Source organism: Triturus cristatus, chromosome 11 (assembly GCF_964204655.1).
Source record: "Triturus cristatus chromosome 11, aTriCri1.1, whole genome shotgun sequence".
Lineage (NCBI taxonomy): Eukaryota > Metazoa > Chordata > Amphibia > Caudata > Salamandridae > Triturus > Triturus cristatus.
This window is the reverse complement of record NC_140594.1, coordinates 234,019,888-234,036,717: the sequence shown is the minus strand read 5'-3', so window position 1 is coordinate 234,036,717 and position 16,830 is coordinate 234,019,888. Positions and strand designations below refer to the sequence as shown.

The following is a 16,830-nucleotide window of genomic DNA, read 5'->3' as shown; positions in this document are numbered from 1 at the left end:
GACAAGTAGTCTGTTGGACTTTCTCATTAAGAAAAATGATTTGCATAGGTATCAGACACACACGGAATAGAGATTCTATACCTTGGACTTGCCAGGACTTAGTGCCCCATACCGATTTCAAGTCAATATTGTCCTTCCAGGAATCATATCCTTTCAGGGTTAAATTATCAATAAAAAGGGGTGCCTAGAGAACAATTTCGTCTGAGTAAGCATATTTATTTTTTAAAGGGCGGGAACCAATTTAAAATAGTAAAATAATGGGTCTGAAAGGTCATAACCGGTAAAATAAGTGTACTTCATCCCTTGTGTATAGGAACTATCCTGCGATGGAGTTAGGTAATGTTCCCATTGAGTATAATTAAATTGTGGATGCTGTCCATTAGCTGTATGTAAAAAATGGTGTCCATAATATTGATAACACAAAAAATAGTCATAGTTAGCAGAATTTAAATATAAATCTTCAGTGTCATAGTGTAATATTGCAATTCGGAAAACATAGAATTCACAGCATCAATGTCCCAATCATCCAATTGCAACCCAGGTATTATCACATCACACATAGAAAACACAGAATACATATGGTATCTGTAGGGTGTCCGTAGGACCAAAGACAGCAAATGGAACATCATCCCATAAAATTCCTTCAGTGGCTGGGACCGCTGAAATGTTAACAAGGGATTGGTTTCTTTTCATTTTATGTGAGGAGGAATGTTGGACCAATACCCCGTCAACCGGTTCTGCAGCAGAACGTTCTGGAAGGTAGTGGCCATTAATCAAAAGTCACAAATCCAATCCACATGAACAGAAATACCATGATCCAGACATATGTCCAAGGTGGAACCAGATAAGTGTGTTTTAACTAGGAGATGAAAACACACTGTCCGAAGAAAAATTATCTTGATCAATATAGTAACCAAAAGAACTCAGCTGAAATAATGGAGGCTGAGATTCTGGGTGTAGACCAGAGGCTTGAAGGGGCCTCAAGGCGTGGATGAGAAAAATTGATTTCCATTGTGGATTTTAAAGAAGGTAAAACAGGTACCAGGTCAACTGAAGACTCGAAACCCCCCTCTGGCAGCCGGGGAGAATTAGAATCAATGGAGCTCACGGGCTGTAAAGGAATATCCCCTCCTGGGACACCACGAGGCATACTATTGAGTATCGGCCAGATGGTGTAACTTGACATGTTCAATTGAAACAAAGCAATTCTCTTTGTATACAGGAAGTGGAGGTAAAATCACAGTTCGGGTACCCTGAAGACCAAGCACTGGAACAGGAGCATGGTAGGATGGAATGAATTCTTTCTTGATAGCCACCTTTTCACGAACCAGATCTCCAATCTAAGGAAGCCATCCTGAAACAGGAATCAGAACAGCTGCATCCGATAGTGGAATCAATGGCAAATGGGTTTTAGCCAGAGCATCACAACACTTTTGTAGATCCTCTAAGACAGCACAGTGGTTATCTACATCAAATGGTGCGCCACAACATCTAGACCATCAAGGTCTGGAACAAACATCCTGATGACAAAGTACATTTCGTAAGGGGTCTACCCACCCAGAGATCTTCTTGGGAAATTATTAAGAACACGTTGAACCCTATAACAATGAGTAAACCAGTCACTTCCCGTACCTAATACTCTTGTTGTCAAGGAATGCTTTAAATACCAGTTAATCCGCTCCACCATAGAATTGCCCTGGGGCCAATATGGAGGCAAGAAATGGACCTGCACCCCCAGTGAAGTCATCGAATCACGGTAAGCCTTAGAGGCAAAAGCCAGACCCTGGTCTGAATGGAAAGCGCCACAGCCATAAGTCCTGACAAAGACATGCAAACCCTTTATAACCGTTTGGGCATCATCTGTTATAAGAGGACCACTATGATCAAGATAAATGCAGCCAAGTTATCCAAGAATACTGGGCGGGGGTGGCGAGTAGCATGGAGGAAGTAATGGGTGTTAAGATTGATTGTAATATAAAGCTGTGCCTCTTAAATATTTCGGGTCCCACTGACTTAAATACCAAGGAGAGAATATGGGTGACATTGGGAATGATGATTGCCAAAAGAAATATTGCAAGGTTGTGGGGGGCGCAAGAAAACCTGTCACTGAGACTATCGGAAAACGATATGGAACATTGTATGTTCACTGAAAAGACAGTGTACGAATCTAGAGACTTCCCAACAAATGGACACAAATATGGAATAAATGGAAATGTTATAGGGGGAGATTTGTGAACCACCGTTGTCTAGATGAAGGCATGAGTGAGGGTAGTCTGGTCTTATTTTGATTGATGGTGTAATATTTTAAATTTGACACTTGCTTCTGTAATTGGGGGGAGCTACACCAATGGATGACTTATTGGCATATATGTTTGTACACTGTTTTTACCTGTGCTACCTTGTCTTTAATAAAAAGAAAAGTTAAAAAAAAGATAAATGCAGCCAAATGGCTGATTGGGAATAAAAAGATGTGTTTGAGGTAGTCGCAACACAGTAGAATACTTAATTTGTTGACAAACATCACAACGAAGGACCTAGCTGCGAGTCTGCCGGAATAAAAGGGGCCAGCAATTGCGTTGATATAAAAGAGAAACAGTGGCGGCCACTCCTGCATGTGCCGAAGCAATGCCTTCATGATCGACCACTATTCAAGACTGTCTGCTGTCAAGGTAGGGAAAAAGGTGATCACTGAACTTAGGAATGAACACAAAAGGAATTTAGAGTTGCGGCAATGGCCGTCAAAATGCCATCATCAATTTTAGTCATAGAACGTGTAACTGCGGGTACTGTTACTGTGACTACTGCATATTTGGCTGCTTCATCAGCTATTTAGATTCCAACAGCATGCACTTCCGCACGTCGATGTCCCAATGTATGGACAACAAGTATAAGTGGCAGGCATTCTTCAAGTGTGACCACCCAAACCCATTTTTATAAATTATTGTGCTACCTTTAGAATCATGAAAATCATTTTGTTTCCCAAAAAAATGAATTATCATTGAAAGATTACACACAATAAAAAGAATCACACACAGCAAGGATGGGTAATTCAGTATCAGCATATTTGAGAGCCCTCAATTCGGCCAGCTGGGCCATGCAGCCCAGAGGGGACTGGGTATGAACCAAAGTAGAGTGAAAAACTCCATCTTCCATTGTACCATGACAATAGCGCAAGCTGCAGAATAAGTCTGCTTAGAAACGATTGCTGGTTGGGCCCAACCATCAGTTTAAATGATACATTTGTACTGATCAAGAGGAAGAACCGAAGAAGGTAGAGTGTGAAAAAGATCATACTGAAGAATTTCTTGTGCTTGCAAGGAAGGGTCAAAAACAAAGTTGACATCAGCCTTCATCAAAGACATAGTCCATTGAATCAAACAAGGATACAGAGCTTTAGAATTAGGAACAGTAGCCTTCGTGACTGCCTCTAAGTCACAGGCGAAACAACAATTTGTACATCAGACAGACTTTTTTCAGTAGAAGAAAAACACAATTCTGCATATACAGATGCAATTTATAAGCAATTGGGACTGCGCCACCATCATTAAAAGTCACCTAAGTCAAACCGATCGCACTGGGCAAAAGCTGTATGACCAAATTGGTAGCATTCATTAAGTACTGTGTGGCAAGCAAGTCAGACTGCAAAGCACATAATACAGCTGTATGTTCTGGAAGCTAGGAGGAAGCAGAATAGGATGAGTGCATCAAGGCATAAAGAGGTTTGATACACTGAGCATAGTCAGGAATGTAAGTCCTGCCGAAATTTTAAAAACCAAGCAGAGACTGCAATTTTTAAGGATAGATGAAGGTTGTAATTGAGCACACTTCTCCAAGAAATGAGGTACTAAACCCCAACCCTCATTCGTCAATTCATAACCAAGAAAAAGAATGGCCAGAAACGCAATATGAAATTTCGCTAAATTGGAATTTGTAGCCCAGAGCAGCGAATCTCGTAATGACACGATCCACTCCCGCAAGAAAGGGATTCAGTTCATCACCCATCAGGTATATGTCATTGCCATAAGAGAAGGCGTCAGGATTAATATCATGCAAAAGGGACACAATGCCTGCCGCAAAGACCCCGGGGCTAATCTTATACCTCATGGGCAGTCTCGGGTATCTCCTCTGGGAACCAAGGGCAGAGAACGCGGACAAGAACCTGGCTCTCAGGAGCCAGGTTATGACTGAAAAAGCAATTAGAAATATCTAGTCTAGTTTTAAACTTCTTATAAATGATATTATTGATCAACGCTGTACTATGACTATTTAAGTGTCTATAATCCAAAACTATACGATAGGAACCACCAGGTTTCAAAATCGGAAAGAGAGGATTATTCATGCAGAGACACAGGGTTCAATTACACTCTGATAATCCAATTGGGTAAGAATCTCTTTAATGGACACCTTAGCGTCATGTTTAATTGGATATTGAGGTTGTGGCTGAGGAGTAGATTTTATAGGCACAACATGTAACAGAGAATCCCTATCCCAAACAGCCTGGTTGCTGTATAAGGCAGGAGCTAAGTCAAGAGTCCACTCTGAAGCACAGGCATGCTTAGTCTCATCAGGGATGTATTGCGAAAAGGAAGTATAATCACATCCATGCCTTGAGGACAAGCAAGAAAAAATGGGGGAGGCCAATCGACCTACTCCAGTAAAATGTCATAAGATTACGTCAAGTTGTCCCAAAAAATAGCAGTTATTGTGCGTTTAGTGTCACCTTCAACCTGAATATCTACATAGTAAAGACTATCGGGGGCTAAGGGGTGTCTGCGGTTTCAACAGTTACAAAGGTGTGAGTTGGTTTTGCCTCCAGAAACTGGCAGAGTGTCGGATGCACTATGGTAACTTCCGCTGCGCTGTTGAGGAGAGTCACCGCCCAACTACTGTCCAGGAGGAGGGTTCTCACCGCTGTCAAAGCAGCAACTTTCTTCTTCTGGAACAGGGCTCTATATGAAGGTGGTTCCTCTCTCTTGACTTTTACATCAAAAGAGCGCTTCGGGTCCTGCTTGGGTTGCGTGGACTCGCCCTGTCTGTGAATCTGCTGTCCTCCTCAATCATACTATTGATCAGATGATTCCTGAAAGTAACAAGGAGAACGAGGATCAGGAAATTGAAACCTCTCAGGAGGTTTAATTTTAAAGCGATCACATCAATCATATCTACGTTCAGAAGCATCCGGTTTTTGGCGACTCACCACTAGACCTAGGCTTCTGTTGCTGCTTAGATTTTTCTCATGTCTTCTTAGGAAAGACAGCACAACACTGCTTTTCAGGAGGAAGCTTACCTTGAGACTGAGTAGAAGGTCTAACCCTCAAATTACTGTGACCTAAGGATGTATAAACATCAGCAATAATAATCGGCAACTCACGTTCCTGGTCAAGGTCAGCAACCGCTGAAAGGCGCTGACGAACCATCAAGGACGCTGCTACACCTTTAATATTAGAAATAATCATTTTGGAGACTATAGGTGAAATACCTATCAGCTTCTTCCCTAAATCCAGGGTAGGACCTGCCCCATCTTTATTCTGTACGTGTTTGACAATGCTCGGAAGAACGCTCATCGAAAGGGTGTCATAACAGAGTGTATACACTAGCGCAAACACCATCCCCCAGGTTTTGCAGTCGGACAAAGGAGGAATTAGACTACTAGGACAACACATAGTAAGGATCCTGTGTTTCTCTACAGCACCGGTAAGAGGCAAAACTGCATCGAGCTGATCAATTTTCTGAGCAATCCAAAATGGAAAGTCCTCCTGCTTCTGAGGATGTTTGCCCATCACTAAATTTATAATAATGGGGCTAATATCAAGACCCCTTCCGCATGCAGCTTGCACAGGAGGCACAGCCACAGGTGAAGCGGCAGGAAAGCGTGGGGAACTAATTGGATCAGGCATCTATTGAGCAGAAAACCCTGATCATACAGCAATCGTACATCCACCACATTGGTGTTAGAATTTATTAGGGTACAGAGTAAAACCCACCAATATGGGCCAGGGGGCCCCATCAATACTCAAGGGGCCTAAGCGAACAGAAGCAATAGGATGGGGTAGGGTGGTATTAAACCAAATCTGTTGCTCCCAGGCCATAAGAGGAACTTCAATAACTGCATAAGGGCAATAAGCCACCGGAATTGCGGCAGCATTATAAGCATGAAAAAATGTATCATTTGCATCCACCGAGGTTAACGCAACCCAGGAATAAAACACTTCAAAACAGTATGCAGGATCCGCTCTGACTACAAAAACAACTGGAGACCTCGCATTGGGGACCACAAGCTGAAACAAATGTTGAGTAACCACTGCGCTGCAATGAGCCGGAATCGCAACTGGTTAAGACATTATCAGAAGAAAGGGATTTAGATGGTAGCACTAAAATGGGTTAAAAAACCTTTTATTATTCAAACTTGAAAACCCTACAGCAATAGGTAGTCCCGACAAACTGAGGAGGCAAAGCCCTCCCACCACGGATGTCTCCGGCAAATGGTGCTAGGGTATTGTGGACAGGCGCAAGCGATACGCAGGGGTCCTGTGAATAAGCACTAAACCAAATGTTGGTGGAGCCATGTTGCAGGGATTCTGAAGAGCCACAGAACTATGCTTAGGATCATGGAACCTTAGTAGACAGGGACTGAGTCATCCTACCACCTGAGCACCCAATAGCCTGGGACCGACTAGCTATAGTTTTTCACTTGCCCTTTTACTCACTCACAGAGGAACAGGTGATTAGACACCCCAGAAAATAACACTCCAGACCCACTAAGGAATCACAGTTGCAGGACAAACCCTTTTGCTCTCACACTCGTACTAGTCCGCAATAAGTTCTGACAGAGACTCGAGGAAAGTTTAAAATGTTCATTTGAACTATTGTGCTCTAGTTTGCAGTATACATGCCACAATGAGTAAGAAAATGCCTAACACGAATACGGTCAGCATAGTAAATAGCCCATAAATCATAACAGGGTCTGTCATTCTATAAGACAGGGTAGGCTAACCTCCCTCCCCATCTACAGAAGCTAAATGATTATACATCAGCAGATTTCTGGGTGTTAGCAGCAGACCCCATACCTTAGCATACACAGATGAAAGATCTACATTTCAGGTGCTGCCACAATCTCTTCTCTCTTTCCTGGAAAGATCCCTCTCCAAGTGTGCGATTACCTATCCGTGCCTACCTATATGACAAAAGTATGTGTTCCCAAACAAAAGCTGCATTTGTGTGTTTTGTCTAGGTACTAGAGTCTGACCAGAACAGAATAACAAGAGACATTGTTATTTGTCCTTGTCTACAGTGTTCAGACTAAATCCTAGAAAATAACAAAATGCGAAAACAACAGCAAGTTCTGTGTGAAAGTACAGAGTGGCACATAGCAAACTATGTTTGTTTAGTAACATGTGCAAAGCAGAGGACAGACTGCAAAGTACTCATGCCTACATAGGGAAAACGACAATGGGCCTGCACAGGATATACGACAGCAGCAATGCACATTTAACATATTCACACATTCAATTTTTATTTCAAAGATCCATTTATAAAGAAATCGTTATTTATTATCATTTTAAATGCATTAGCCTTTTATTTTAATGTTTTGTCAAGACTTGAGTGGAACAGCATGACCTCAAGATGACCATCTGATCTTGCAAGATTTCACCCTGTCATCTTAGGATCAGGTTGTCCTGTTTGCAATGCCACCAATGCTACTTTTACTTCATCATGTCATTGTCTTATGACATATGTGGTGCTATATGTGCCAGGAAGTTCTACTAAGGCTTAAATGCCCTCACATTCAGCATGAACACTGCTGGTGGTGTTCACCACACCTAGCAGCTCCTTTTCATTTTGCCAACTGCACTGGCAGTTTCAGCACACCTGTGGCTCTTCTTCATCCTGCTGCTAGGTTGCTGCCAATAAGCACTACCTCTTGAATTTGCCAATGTTTGTTGTATATGTGTTTACCAAGGTCCAGCAGGATGCAAATCGACACTGCAGTTCAATTCAAAGACTGCATGAGCCACATAGGGAAGCGGATGCAGGATAATTGTTTAAAGCTTAATACATCTAAAACAGAAGTCATGCTCTGTGGCAACATGCTAATTAACTGGTCAAACAGATGGTGGCCGAATCATATGGGCTCTCCTCTGATACCCGTCAATAAAGTGCAAAATCCTGGAGTTCTCTTCGACACTAAATTGCCCTTTGAAATCTAGATTAATCAGACTACATGGGCTTGCTTTTTCATTCTTAAACTCTTGAAAAAAGTACTCCCACTCATCCCATTTGAGCTAAGAAAAACAGTAGTCACAGCGCTTATTGCCTCCATGCTGGACTATTGCAATTCCCTTCTTACTAGTGCAAGCAAGCGTAGCATACATAAACTCCAGATGATGCAGAATGCTGCAGCTAGAGTTCTGCTTGGGCTCACTCGCTATGACTCGGTATCCAAGGCCCTCGCAGAATTACTCTGACTGCCAATCAACAAAAGCATTCATTTCAAAGCACTGTGCATTGCGTTTAAGGCTACACATGGCCTGGGTCCCTTGCAATTGTAGCATCGTTACATTCCGGCAAGATCACTGAGATCATCAGACAGTGGCAACCTGATCATCCCCAAGGCACACAAAGCTAAATGGGGAGGAAAAGGTTTTGCATTTACCACCTCCAAACTTTGAAACTCTCTGCCTAGTTTTCTTAAAGAAGAATCCAATCTGCTTGATTTTAGAAAGCACCTAAAAACCTGGCTCTACTAATATCTCTCCAAACTCACCTTTGCTTGCCTATCCTTGTTAAAGCACCTAGACACCTCCGGGTACATGTAGCACTATATAAATTCCTAATTTCAAGGCCACAATGTGTACAATGCTGCATATATCAAAGTGGCTTTAAGCTAGGGGTTGATTATAGCTGTACTATGAAATGCTAATATTGAGACACCAGTATTCACAAAATATCCAATGCATTCATTTTATAGTCATTTGAAACACTTATCATGCATGGACAAGACTGCTGAAACACTTGGGAAGCACATGGCTAACAGATATAATCTCTGATAAGATACATTGATTTAGGAAAGGCAGCAGCTGACAGAGCTTTAGCTAGGAAGAATTTTAAAAAGTAGCATTTGAAAAGTGGGATAATGGAAGTCTCACAAGGAGGATGCCAATCCTGCCAAAAGTCCTTTCAGCTCTTCATAGAATTAGGAAAGGATCTGAGGCAATGCAAGGAAATTCATCAAACCGTAAAGTACATTTTAAAGTACGGTTGAAAGAGCATTTCATTATTAAATTCGGGACCCTTTTAGGTGAGTAGAACAGTTCTCTTGAGGTGCGAGTGTCGGTAACATGGTGAGGGTCAGTTTAAAAGCTTGATGTGAGTAACTATTTGACCATGTAAGTTCAATCAATACATAAGGACAATTTTCATTTTGCTGTCGAGCCATAAGAAAATGATATACCTACTCAACTGTAATAACATATTACAGATGAGTTGTGACATCATGATGAAAGCTGTCCTAATAGCAGATATCATAACACTTAATTGCCATTTAAATGCTTGAAGGGGAGACTGGATTTATTTCTAAGCTTTATTTCATGTAAATTCTTAGCAATTAGGTTTTAGGGATATAATAGGTTTTGCTCTGTTGAGATTCAGTGTAAGGGAGCAGGATTACATTCACACATTTCTCCCAAATTCAAAATCACCAAAGTAGCTTTGATACTGATTTACAATAAGCTGCTTGCGACTACGGTCCTCATTATGAGTCGGGTCATTATACGTGCAGAAATACCAGTTGGCTGATATTTCTGATTCTGGTCACTAACCCCATACATATATCTGCCTAATACAAGCTAATCCAATCCCATGGAATGAGGAATAATTGTACAGACCCAGATTTATCTGGTGATATTATTAAAGGAATTCTCATTTCCATTGTGCTTAATGCACACATTTACCACCTGCTTTGATCAAGCCAAAACTTTTTGCATATGGGCTGGTGCGAGATGGGTCCAAGGAAAGGGGAGTATGTGGTCCGGTAAGGAGGAGCATTACAGGAACCGCCGATGTCTTAGAAGAGGTTCGGGCAGGGGATCCGGTGCAAATGGGTCCAAGGAAAGGGGAGTATGTGGCCTGATAAAGGGGAGCATTACAAGAACCGCCCATGTCTTAGAAGAGGTTCGGGCAGGGGATCCGGTGCAAGATGGGTCCAAGGAAAGGAGAGTATGTGGCCTGGTAAAGGGGAGCATTACAAAAACTACCCATGTCTTAGAAGAGGTTCGGGCGGGGGATCCGGGATGCAGACCTTTTCCAAGGGGACTTTACCAGTCAGGCCTTGTAAAACTGGATGGAGCCATATCCCACCTTAGGATAGTGATCTGTCCAACTCGTATCAAAACCTTTATTTTTGCAAGGAAAAGGCAATTTGCTGACTCACAAGCTAATTTTCACAGTACATATTCCACATCCATTGGACCATATATGCAACCAGAAAATATATTTGATTATAGACATTAAGAAATTAAGGACTTAATTAGCTGCCAAGGAAGCAGAAAGTATGTAACCACATATTTTAAGAAATGAAGTACATCTTATCATGCGCAAAAAAGTTATATAAAGCCTTAAGCTTCAGCCTCATTCCTCTCTTCCTCAGTGACTTGTAGCTTCCTCAATGCACCTGGAAAGGATTACTTGATCACATAAATACTCCCAATTATTTTCAGCTATTCTGTATTCTGCCACGTAATAATCATAAGGTTTTAAAATACATGCTACACTCAAGCTGAAATAGTTATTTTTTTTTAAAAAGCAACTTGTTCCTATACATTCTACCAAATGAGTCCGGTCAGTTAAGGATCGACTGGTAACGTGAAATTTATCTGAACAACATAAATAACTTATATTGTTGTGACAACTATGTCAATCCATATATCTAATTGGAAATTAATAGTATAGTAGGATGTTAAGAAGAGTAACTTAGTCCCATCTAAATTAATTGCATGCGCCTTAATTTTAGGTGGATATTTTGAACATTTAGCATCAATCTGGCCCTTCTGGATTCATGTTCCATACCCCTGTGTGAGAGCCAACACTGAATAGATTGCTTTTCAGGTTATTCGCATTAAAAAACGTGAATACAATGATCCTACTTCAGAATCATTCACACAGGCAATGATTGCCCTGGAAGCCCAGTGTTGGTTCCCCTTCCCAGGTCAGCTCCATTCATCATAAACAGCTGCTTGGTAAACATCCCATCAAACTACATCAAAATTAATATCTGAAACCATCAAAGTAGCTCAGAGCAGCCTTTGTGAATGCGCTTGCAGAGAATTCCGTGGTAGGTGATTGAAAACTTACGAAATGCAGGGACAGAGCCAAGCTCATTATTTCAAGATTCAAGTCACAAACATTATTTCCCAATGTCACTCTTCTTCCCGTTACCAAAGAGGCGAAAAATGTTTGAGCAGGAAACTGTAACCCCATATCAACTCACTGGGCCAAATAAAGCAATCATTGCACTGATGCGTGGAGATGATGTTTCTAAAGAAAGCACCCAATCTGCACGTGCTTTATTCAGAAGGGATTCTGCTATATACATAATAGAAAGGAAATCTTTGGTACTTATGCACTTACAAAGGTATATATTTTATTATGTCTGGCACTAGTGACTGAGGTCAAAAGGAACAAACAGGGAGGGAAAACAGGTGGCTATGCACAGCCCGCTCTCGCTCTGGGGAGGCACCCTTCTCCACAGGGATTTTAAATAAATTATCCTTTTTTGTAAAGGGCAGTAAACTCCGCCCACCAACCTTTAGAAAAGCTTGGTGGGCTTTCAAATCCTGCAAATCCCATGAAAATTCGATTTCTTCATGGTCTGAACAAACAACTTAAGCTGGGTACTTTCTCAATATTTCTCTCAAAGACTTCCTCTGAAAAGAGTAAGTTGTGTAAAGCTTTTCAATTAACCTTGTTATGTTTGTACATCTGTGTCTGAGCCTTAGGCAGTTCTGGAATGTAGCAAAAAATCTACAAAGTATTCATGGACTCTGTCGGTCATTTCCTAGAAGCAACATAATTAAAATTGGAACTGGTAGCTGCACAGATTTGTTAGCTCCACGAAAACATTGCTTACTGTGTTCACCAATTACTTTAATCTGTGATGGGCAGTGTTTACTACAAATGGTATCACTTTTCATATATTGCACTTAAAAAAGAAATGTACATAGTTTTCCTTCAAAGAGCGATCTTATGATTTTAACTCAACATCCATATAAACAGTCTCCACTTCAAACCTTTTGTTACAGAACACCGAACTATAGGACATTGAAATGTAATAGGTTGATCTTACCTGAAAAAGCGTAGGGGGCACTTGTTTCTTTGCTAGGTGTGTTTGTACATGATCTACAGCTTGCTTCGAAAATGGCTTGAAAGGCAAAAATAAGAGCATCATTTTAGAATTCCAATAAAGGTGAATGAACCAATTACATTGTATTTAGTACTCACTGAGTGAAATAAACTAATTCAAATAAAGCATAGCTCATGATATCCAAGCTATATTAGTAAACATAGTTTTACATTAAAATTGCATGGCACATAGAAATTGTGTCAAGATGAACAAATCATTAGAAGCAGCTCTATACCTTCTTTCTTCGGATGATCAGATTTCATAGCACAAATGCGCCTTTAAGGCACATATTATTTACAAACTATCGTATATGCATAAAAAAAACAGAATAGCGTTTTGGTAAAACAAAAAAAGAAGATCCTTCATTTTACATATGTCGGCTTAGGAAAAGGATTAACTTAAGAGTCTCTCTGCATGACAGCTACAGCAATGTTATCAAGGTTCTTACTAAAAGACATTGCTCGAATAGAGAATAGAGCAGGAACTTGGGGCCCATTAGCCACCGCCGGCCCAGTGGGAGCGATCCGTCCGCCATCCTTCCATGATTGACCCCCCGCCACATTAGGATGGCTGGGGGGTCCGCAGCAGACGGGAAGACCACCTGCCACTTTTCCACCTGTCGACTTGTCGACCGGGCGGAAAACGGCCACAATATAGTGGCGGTGTCTGTAAGACACCGCCAACCATATCATGATGCCAGCGGAGACTCGCCTTTCCATGGCGGCATTGCCGCCAAGGAAAGGCATGCGGTTTCTGCTTTTGGGGGCCCATTGCGAGCCCCCAGGGTGTTGGGGGTGGGGGGTGCACATGGGGGGTACCTATGGTACCCCCTCTCATTGCTATGCACTACGTGGCAGGCACCACGTGGTGCCTGCCATGTAGTGCATAGCAATGCCCTGCACAGTAGTTTCACATTGCGAGCGGGTCTGCAGCCAGCAGATCCACCCGCAATGTGAAAGGCACCGGATGCGCCCTTCAGTGTGGCGGGCGCATCCTGATACACATGGCAGGACCGTCGCGACTTTGGTGGTCGGTCCCTGGCTCCCTTACGATTGCAGGCGCATTGTAATGGACCCCCTGGTTGCGATATAGGCTTCCCTTAATGGTTCTAGTTATACTAAATCCATAGATCACCCACAGAGGAAACCTTCAACACTGTGGAAAGGTTTATTCGTCCTCATCTGCTCTGAGTCTGTAGGAATTCCCTCAACGATGTTCTGCTATACTCAGATAGCCTCCAGAATGGTCCTGTGCAAAACTTCCTCTTTTTCTAAACATCTCTCAAAAAAAGGAAACAATTACTTTCAAATCACCTATCACCTGAGCATATCCAATTATGCTATAAAGAACTTAAAATATAAGATTCTAAGCGAATTCCTGGAATCCTTGATTGCTGGCTAGCATCACTGTGCTCAGTAAGGATCCCTTAAAACCAACCAGCTATTTACTCAGAACTCTTGATATCTCCTCCACTACTCCCCCTAACCCCTCCACCAACGAATAAGAGTCCTACTAACCTCTTTCAGATTCCTACTAAATGCTGCAACTGCCCAACATCCATAATAATTCACTCAACTCGCGGATGTATAATTCATAACTGCTGTTTCACAGTTAGACAGTGTGAGGTGCTGGACCATGAACTACAACCTCGGTATCCTAGTAATTATAGAAACATGGCATAATGATACTTCAAACAATGTCCTAGACCTTCTTCTACCCACAATATTCTAATCTATGCTGTGACCATGAACTCAGACAGGTGGCAGTGTGGCAGTAATTTTGAGGAACATACTTGGCTGCGAATTACTTCCGACATATAGTGTCCACTCCTTCTAATGCCTGTCTCTTAAAATCCATACTCCTAAAACCTCTGATCTCAGGATAAATGTAATACACCACCCTCCTTATGCAAACAACACGTTTGTTGAGGAAAGGTTAGAATGTATATCATCACAGCTAATACACACAGAGACCCTCACCCTCCTGGGTAATTTCAATCTCCCCAGGGGTGAAGTTAATCACAAACCAGTTAATTGGTCATCTTTTCTCCATGACTAAAATCTTCTCCAACTTGTGCAGAAATCAACCCAGAAGGTTCCCGAACTACATTTTCTCCAGGAGTATCCTACTGAGTAGCGAGAAACCCATTCCAGTGGACTGATCCAATCACCTACTAATTCCTTTCTTGCTATACCTTGGCTACCAGAGGTTTTCTGGCAAATATAAGTGCGAAAAATCCCGGTTCAATATTACCAGAACCATTGACACCAACAAATTTGCGATCAAGGGTGCGGGTATCATTCCCACTCCTAGCTGCCAGCGTGACATTAATGCCACTATAATGGAGTGCAATAAATGCAAGGAGACACTGATTAATTAATACGATATGTGGAAGAGTAAGTAAGAAAGTTAAAACCTTCTCTTCCTTGGTAATCTAAGGAACTTTATACCCAAAGTTAAGATCTGAGACTTCTTGAGAAAATGGTGAAAATCGCCCTTACCCTCCAGAAAGGGCAACCTTTTTTGCAGAGGAATTAAAGTTTCTGTTCCTCCAACCTTCTGCATGCCACAGGACAGCACACTGAACCACAAAGCCCAGCGGCCACAGCTGCACTTTGACACAGTCTCTGAATCTGAACTACTTGAAACTATTACTAAAATCAAGACTTCCATCACTTTCTAATGCTCTGCACTTTACAGGTGCCTAAACCTACAGGGGGGCATGGATCATCATTTAATTTGATGTTGTCAGGACTGCATCATTGTCAGGTGGTGCATCATGTGCAGGAACGCTCAATTTGGTACTAAATGACTGGCATACTGATTCAGTGCAATAATCAACAGCATTGATGATGCCATTTGAGGGAATTCATTTGGTTGGTCCTGAACTTGAGGACAAAATGCACAAATTACTCTAGAAAAGAAAACAGTCCTCTTCTTTCAAGCAAAATCAGTATTAATCTAACATGGCTTGTAAGAAAACTACTTTCTGGCAGCCTGCCAGGAGACAACAGTCAGAGGAGGCAAATACATTCAAATCAAAGAGTGATAGTGACAAACAAGAACAAAAGTTAAAATCACCAAGTAAACAGACAAAATCCTAGCTATGCCAGCAATGGCCAATTATTACTGTTATGGGAAAACAAGCAGAAATATGCTTCAGATGCATGGATTCTTCAATCTTAAAAGTGGGATATTAAATCGAATTCAGTAGTTCTCCTTCGGAATCTGGGATCAGACCATGGCTGTGCAAAAAGGACAAAAGAAGAGCATTGTCACTGGCAGTACTAACCCTGTTGATGAAGAAAGCCATCTTAGTAGTGCCCAGGAAGGAGGAAGAGAAGGGCTTCTACTCAATAGTTTTTCTAGTACCAAACATCTGAGGGGGATTCAGGATGGTCTTGGATTGAAACAAATCTGAACAAATGGGTGAAATCAATTCCATCAAAGATGGAACCCTTGTAAAAAACAATCCTCTCATTCCTAGGGGGGATTATATGGTAACATTGGATTTGCAGGATGCCTACCTTCATATCCCAAAAATGACTAATCATCAGAAATATTTGAGATTTTGCATCTGCAAGAGGTAATCTCAGGGTATTGGCCTTTAGACTGAAGTCCAGCGGTGGTTCCTCCTATATGCGGATGAGAAGCTCCTCCCCCCACCAGCAGCCAAAAAAATGAAAAATAAAATTATAAAAAAGCCTTGTTTATCATCATTTTAATTAATTTTTGCTCTTGGAGCCAACTCATGGAGGCGGGGCCAGTGAATGACAGGCACAAGGGGGACTAGTTGCACTGCTTTCAGTGCACATGACGGTTTGGCCAACCATCTCCAGACGGCCACACCGTCATGTACACTGAAGCTCTCACCAACCCGAGCTGCAGTGCAGGGTTCAAGAGAGCAGGCATAGGCTTCCAGTCTAACTGGGAAAGCAAATTGAGGGCGCTCAGACCAATCCTGATGCTGCTCTCATGCATGACAGTAGCATCAGAACTGGCCGATGTGGAGTCTGGGAGCCTGTGCCTGTAGTAGGGAGGAGCGCTATGATGCGGCGATGCAACAGGTAAGTGTTTTTTTCTTTTGTCTTTGTTTGTCTCACCATCTGTCCATCCCCCAGCTTGAATATGGCGTTGTCCCTCTAATCAGGCCATGTGAAGAGGCTCATGGACAGCCAAGCAGTGTCTGTAAGAGATTGGCTGAAGGCATAAGGTGACATGGCTGCATGTCTTTTCATGCTATCATGGGGAGGAATACATCTGCACCACATGTGGTTATATCAACATGGTCATTGGAATCCAAGACCACCACATTTTGAGGAGTGGGAATCATTGAGAATCTTTGAGGAAGTGGGTTTAATTACAACCACACCCTCCCAATGAACACAAGTTCCCTATGATGGGGAGCTACTCTGGATCAGATGACATTCCAA

The 16,830-nt window shown here is 42.0% G+C and overlaps 1 protein-coding gene across 1 annotated transcript in view; it reads right to left on the bottom strand.

Moving 5' to 3' along the window:
• Positions 1-16,830, bottom strand: part of GRK3 (G protein-coupled receptor kinase 3) — a 1,147,860-nt gene that overhangs the window by 520,132 nt on the left and 610,898 nt on the right. The window contains exon 5 of the mRNA XM_085636358.1: positions 12,341-12,415. Coding sequence (XP_085492484.1) covers positions 12,341-12,415 — 75 coding nt within the window. The remainder of the gene's footprint in view (positions 1-12,340; positions 12,416-16,830) is intronic.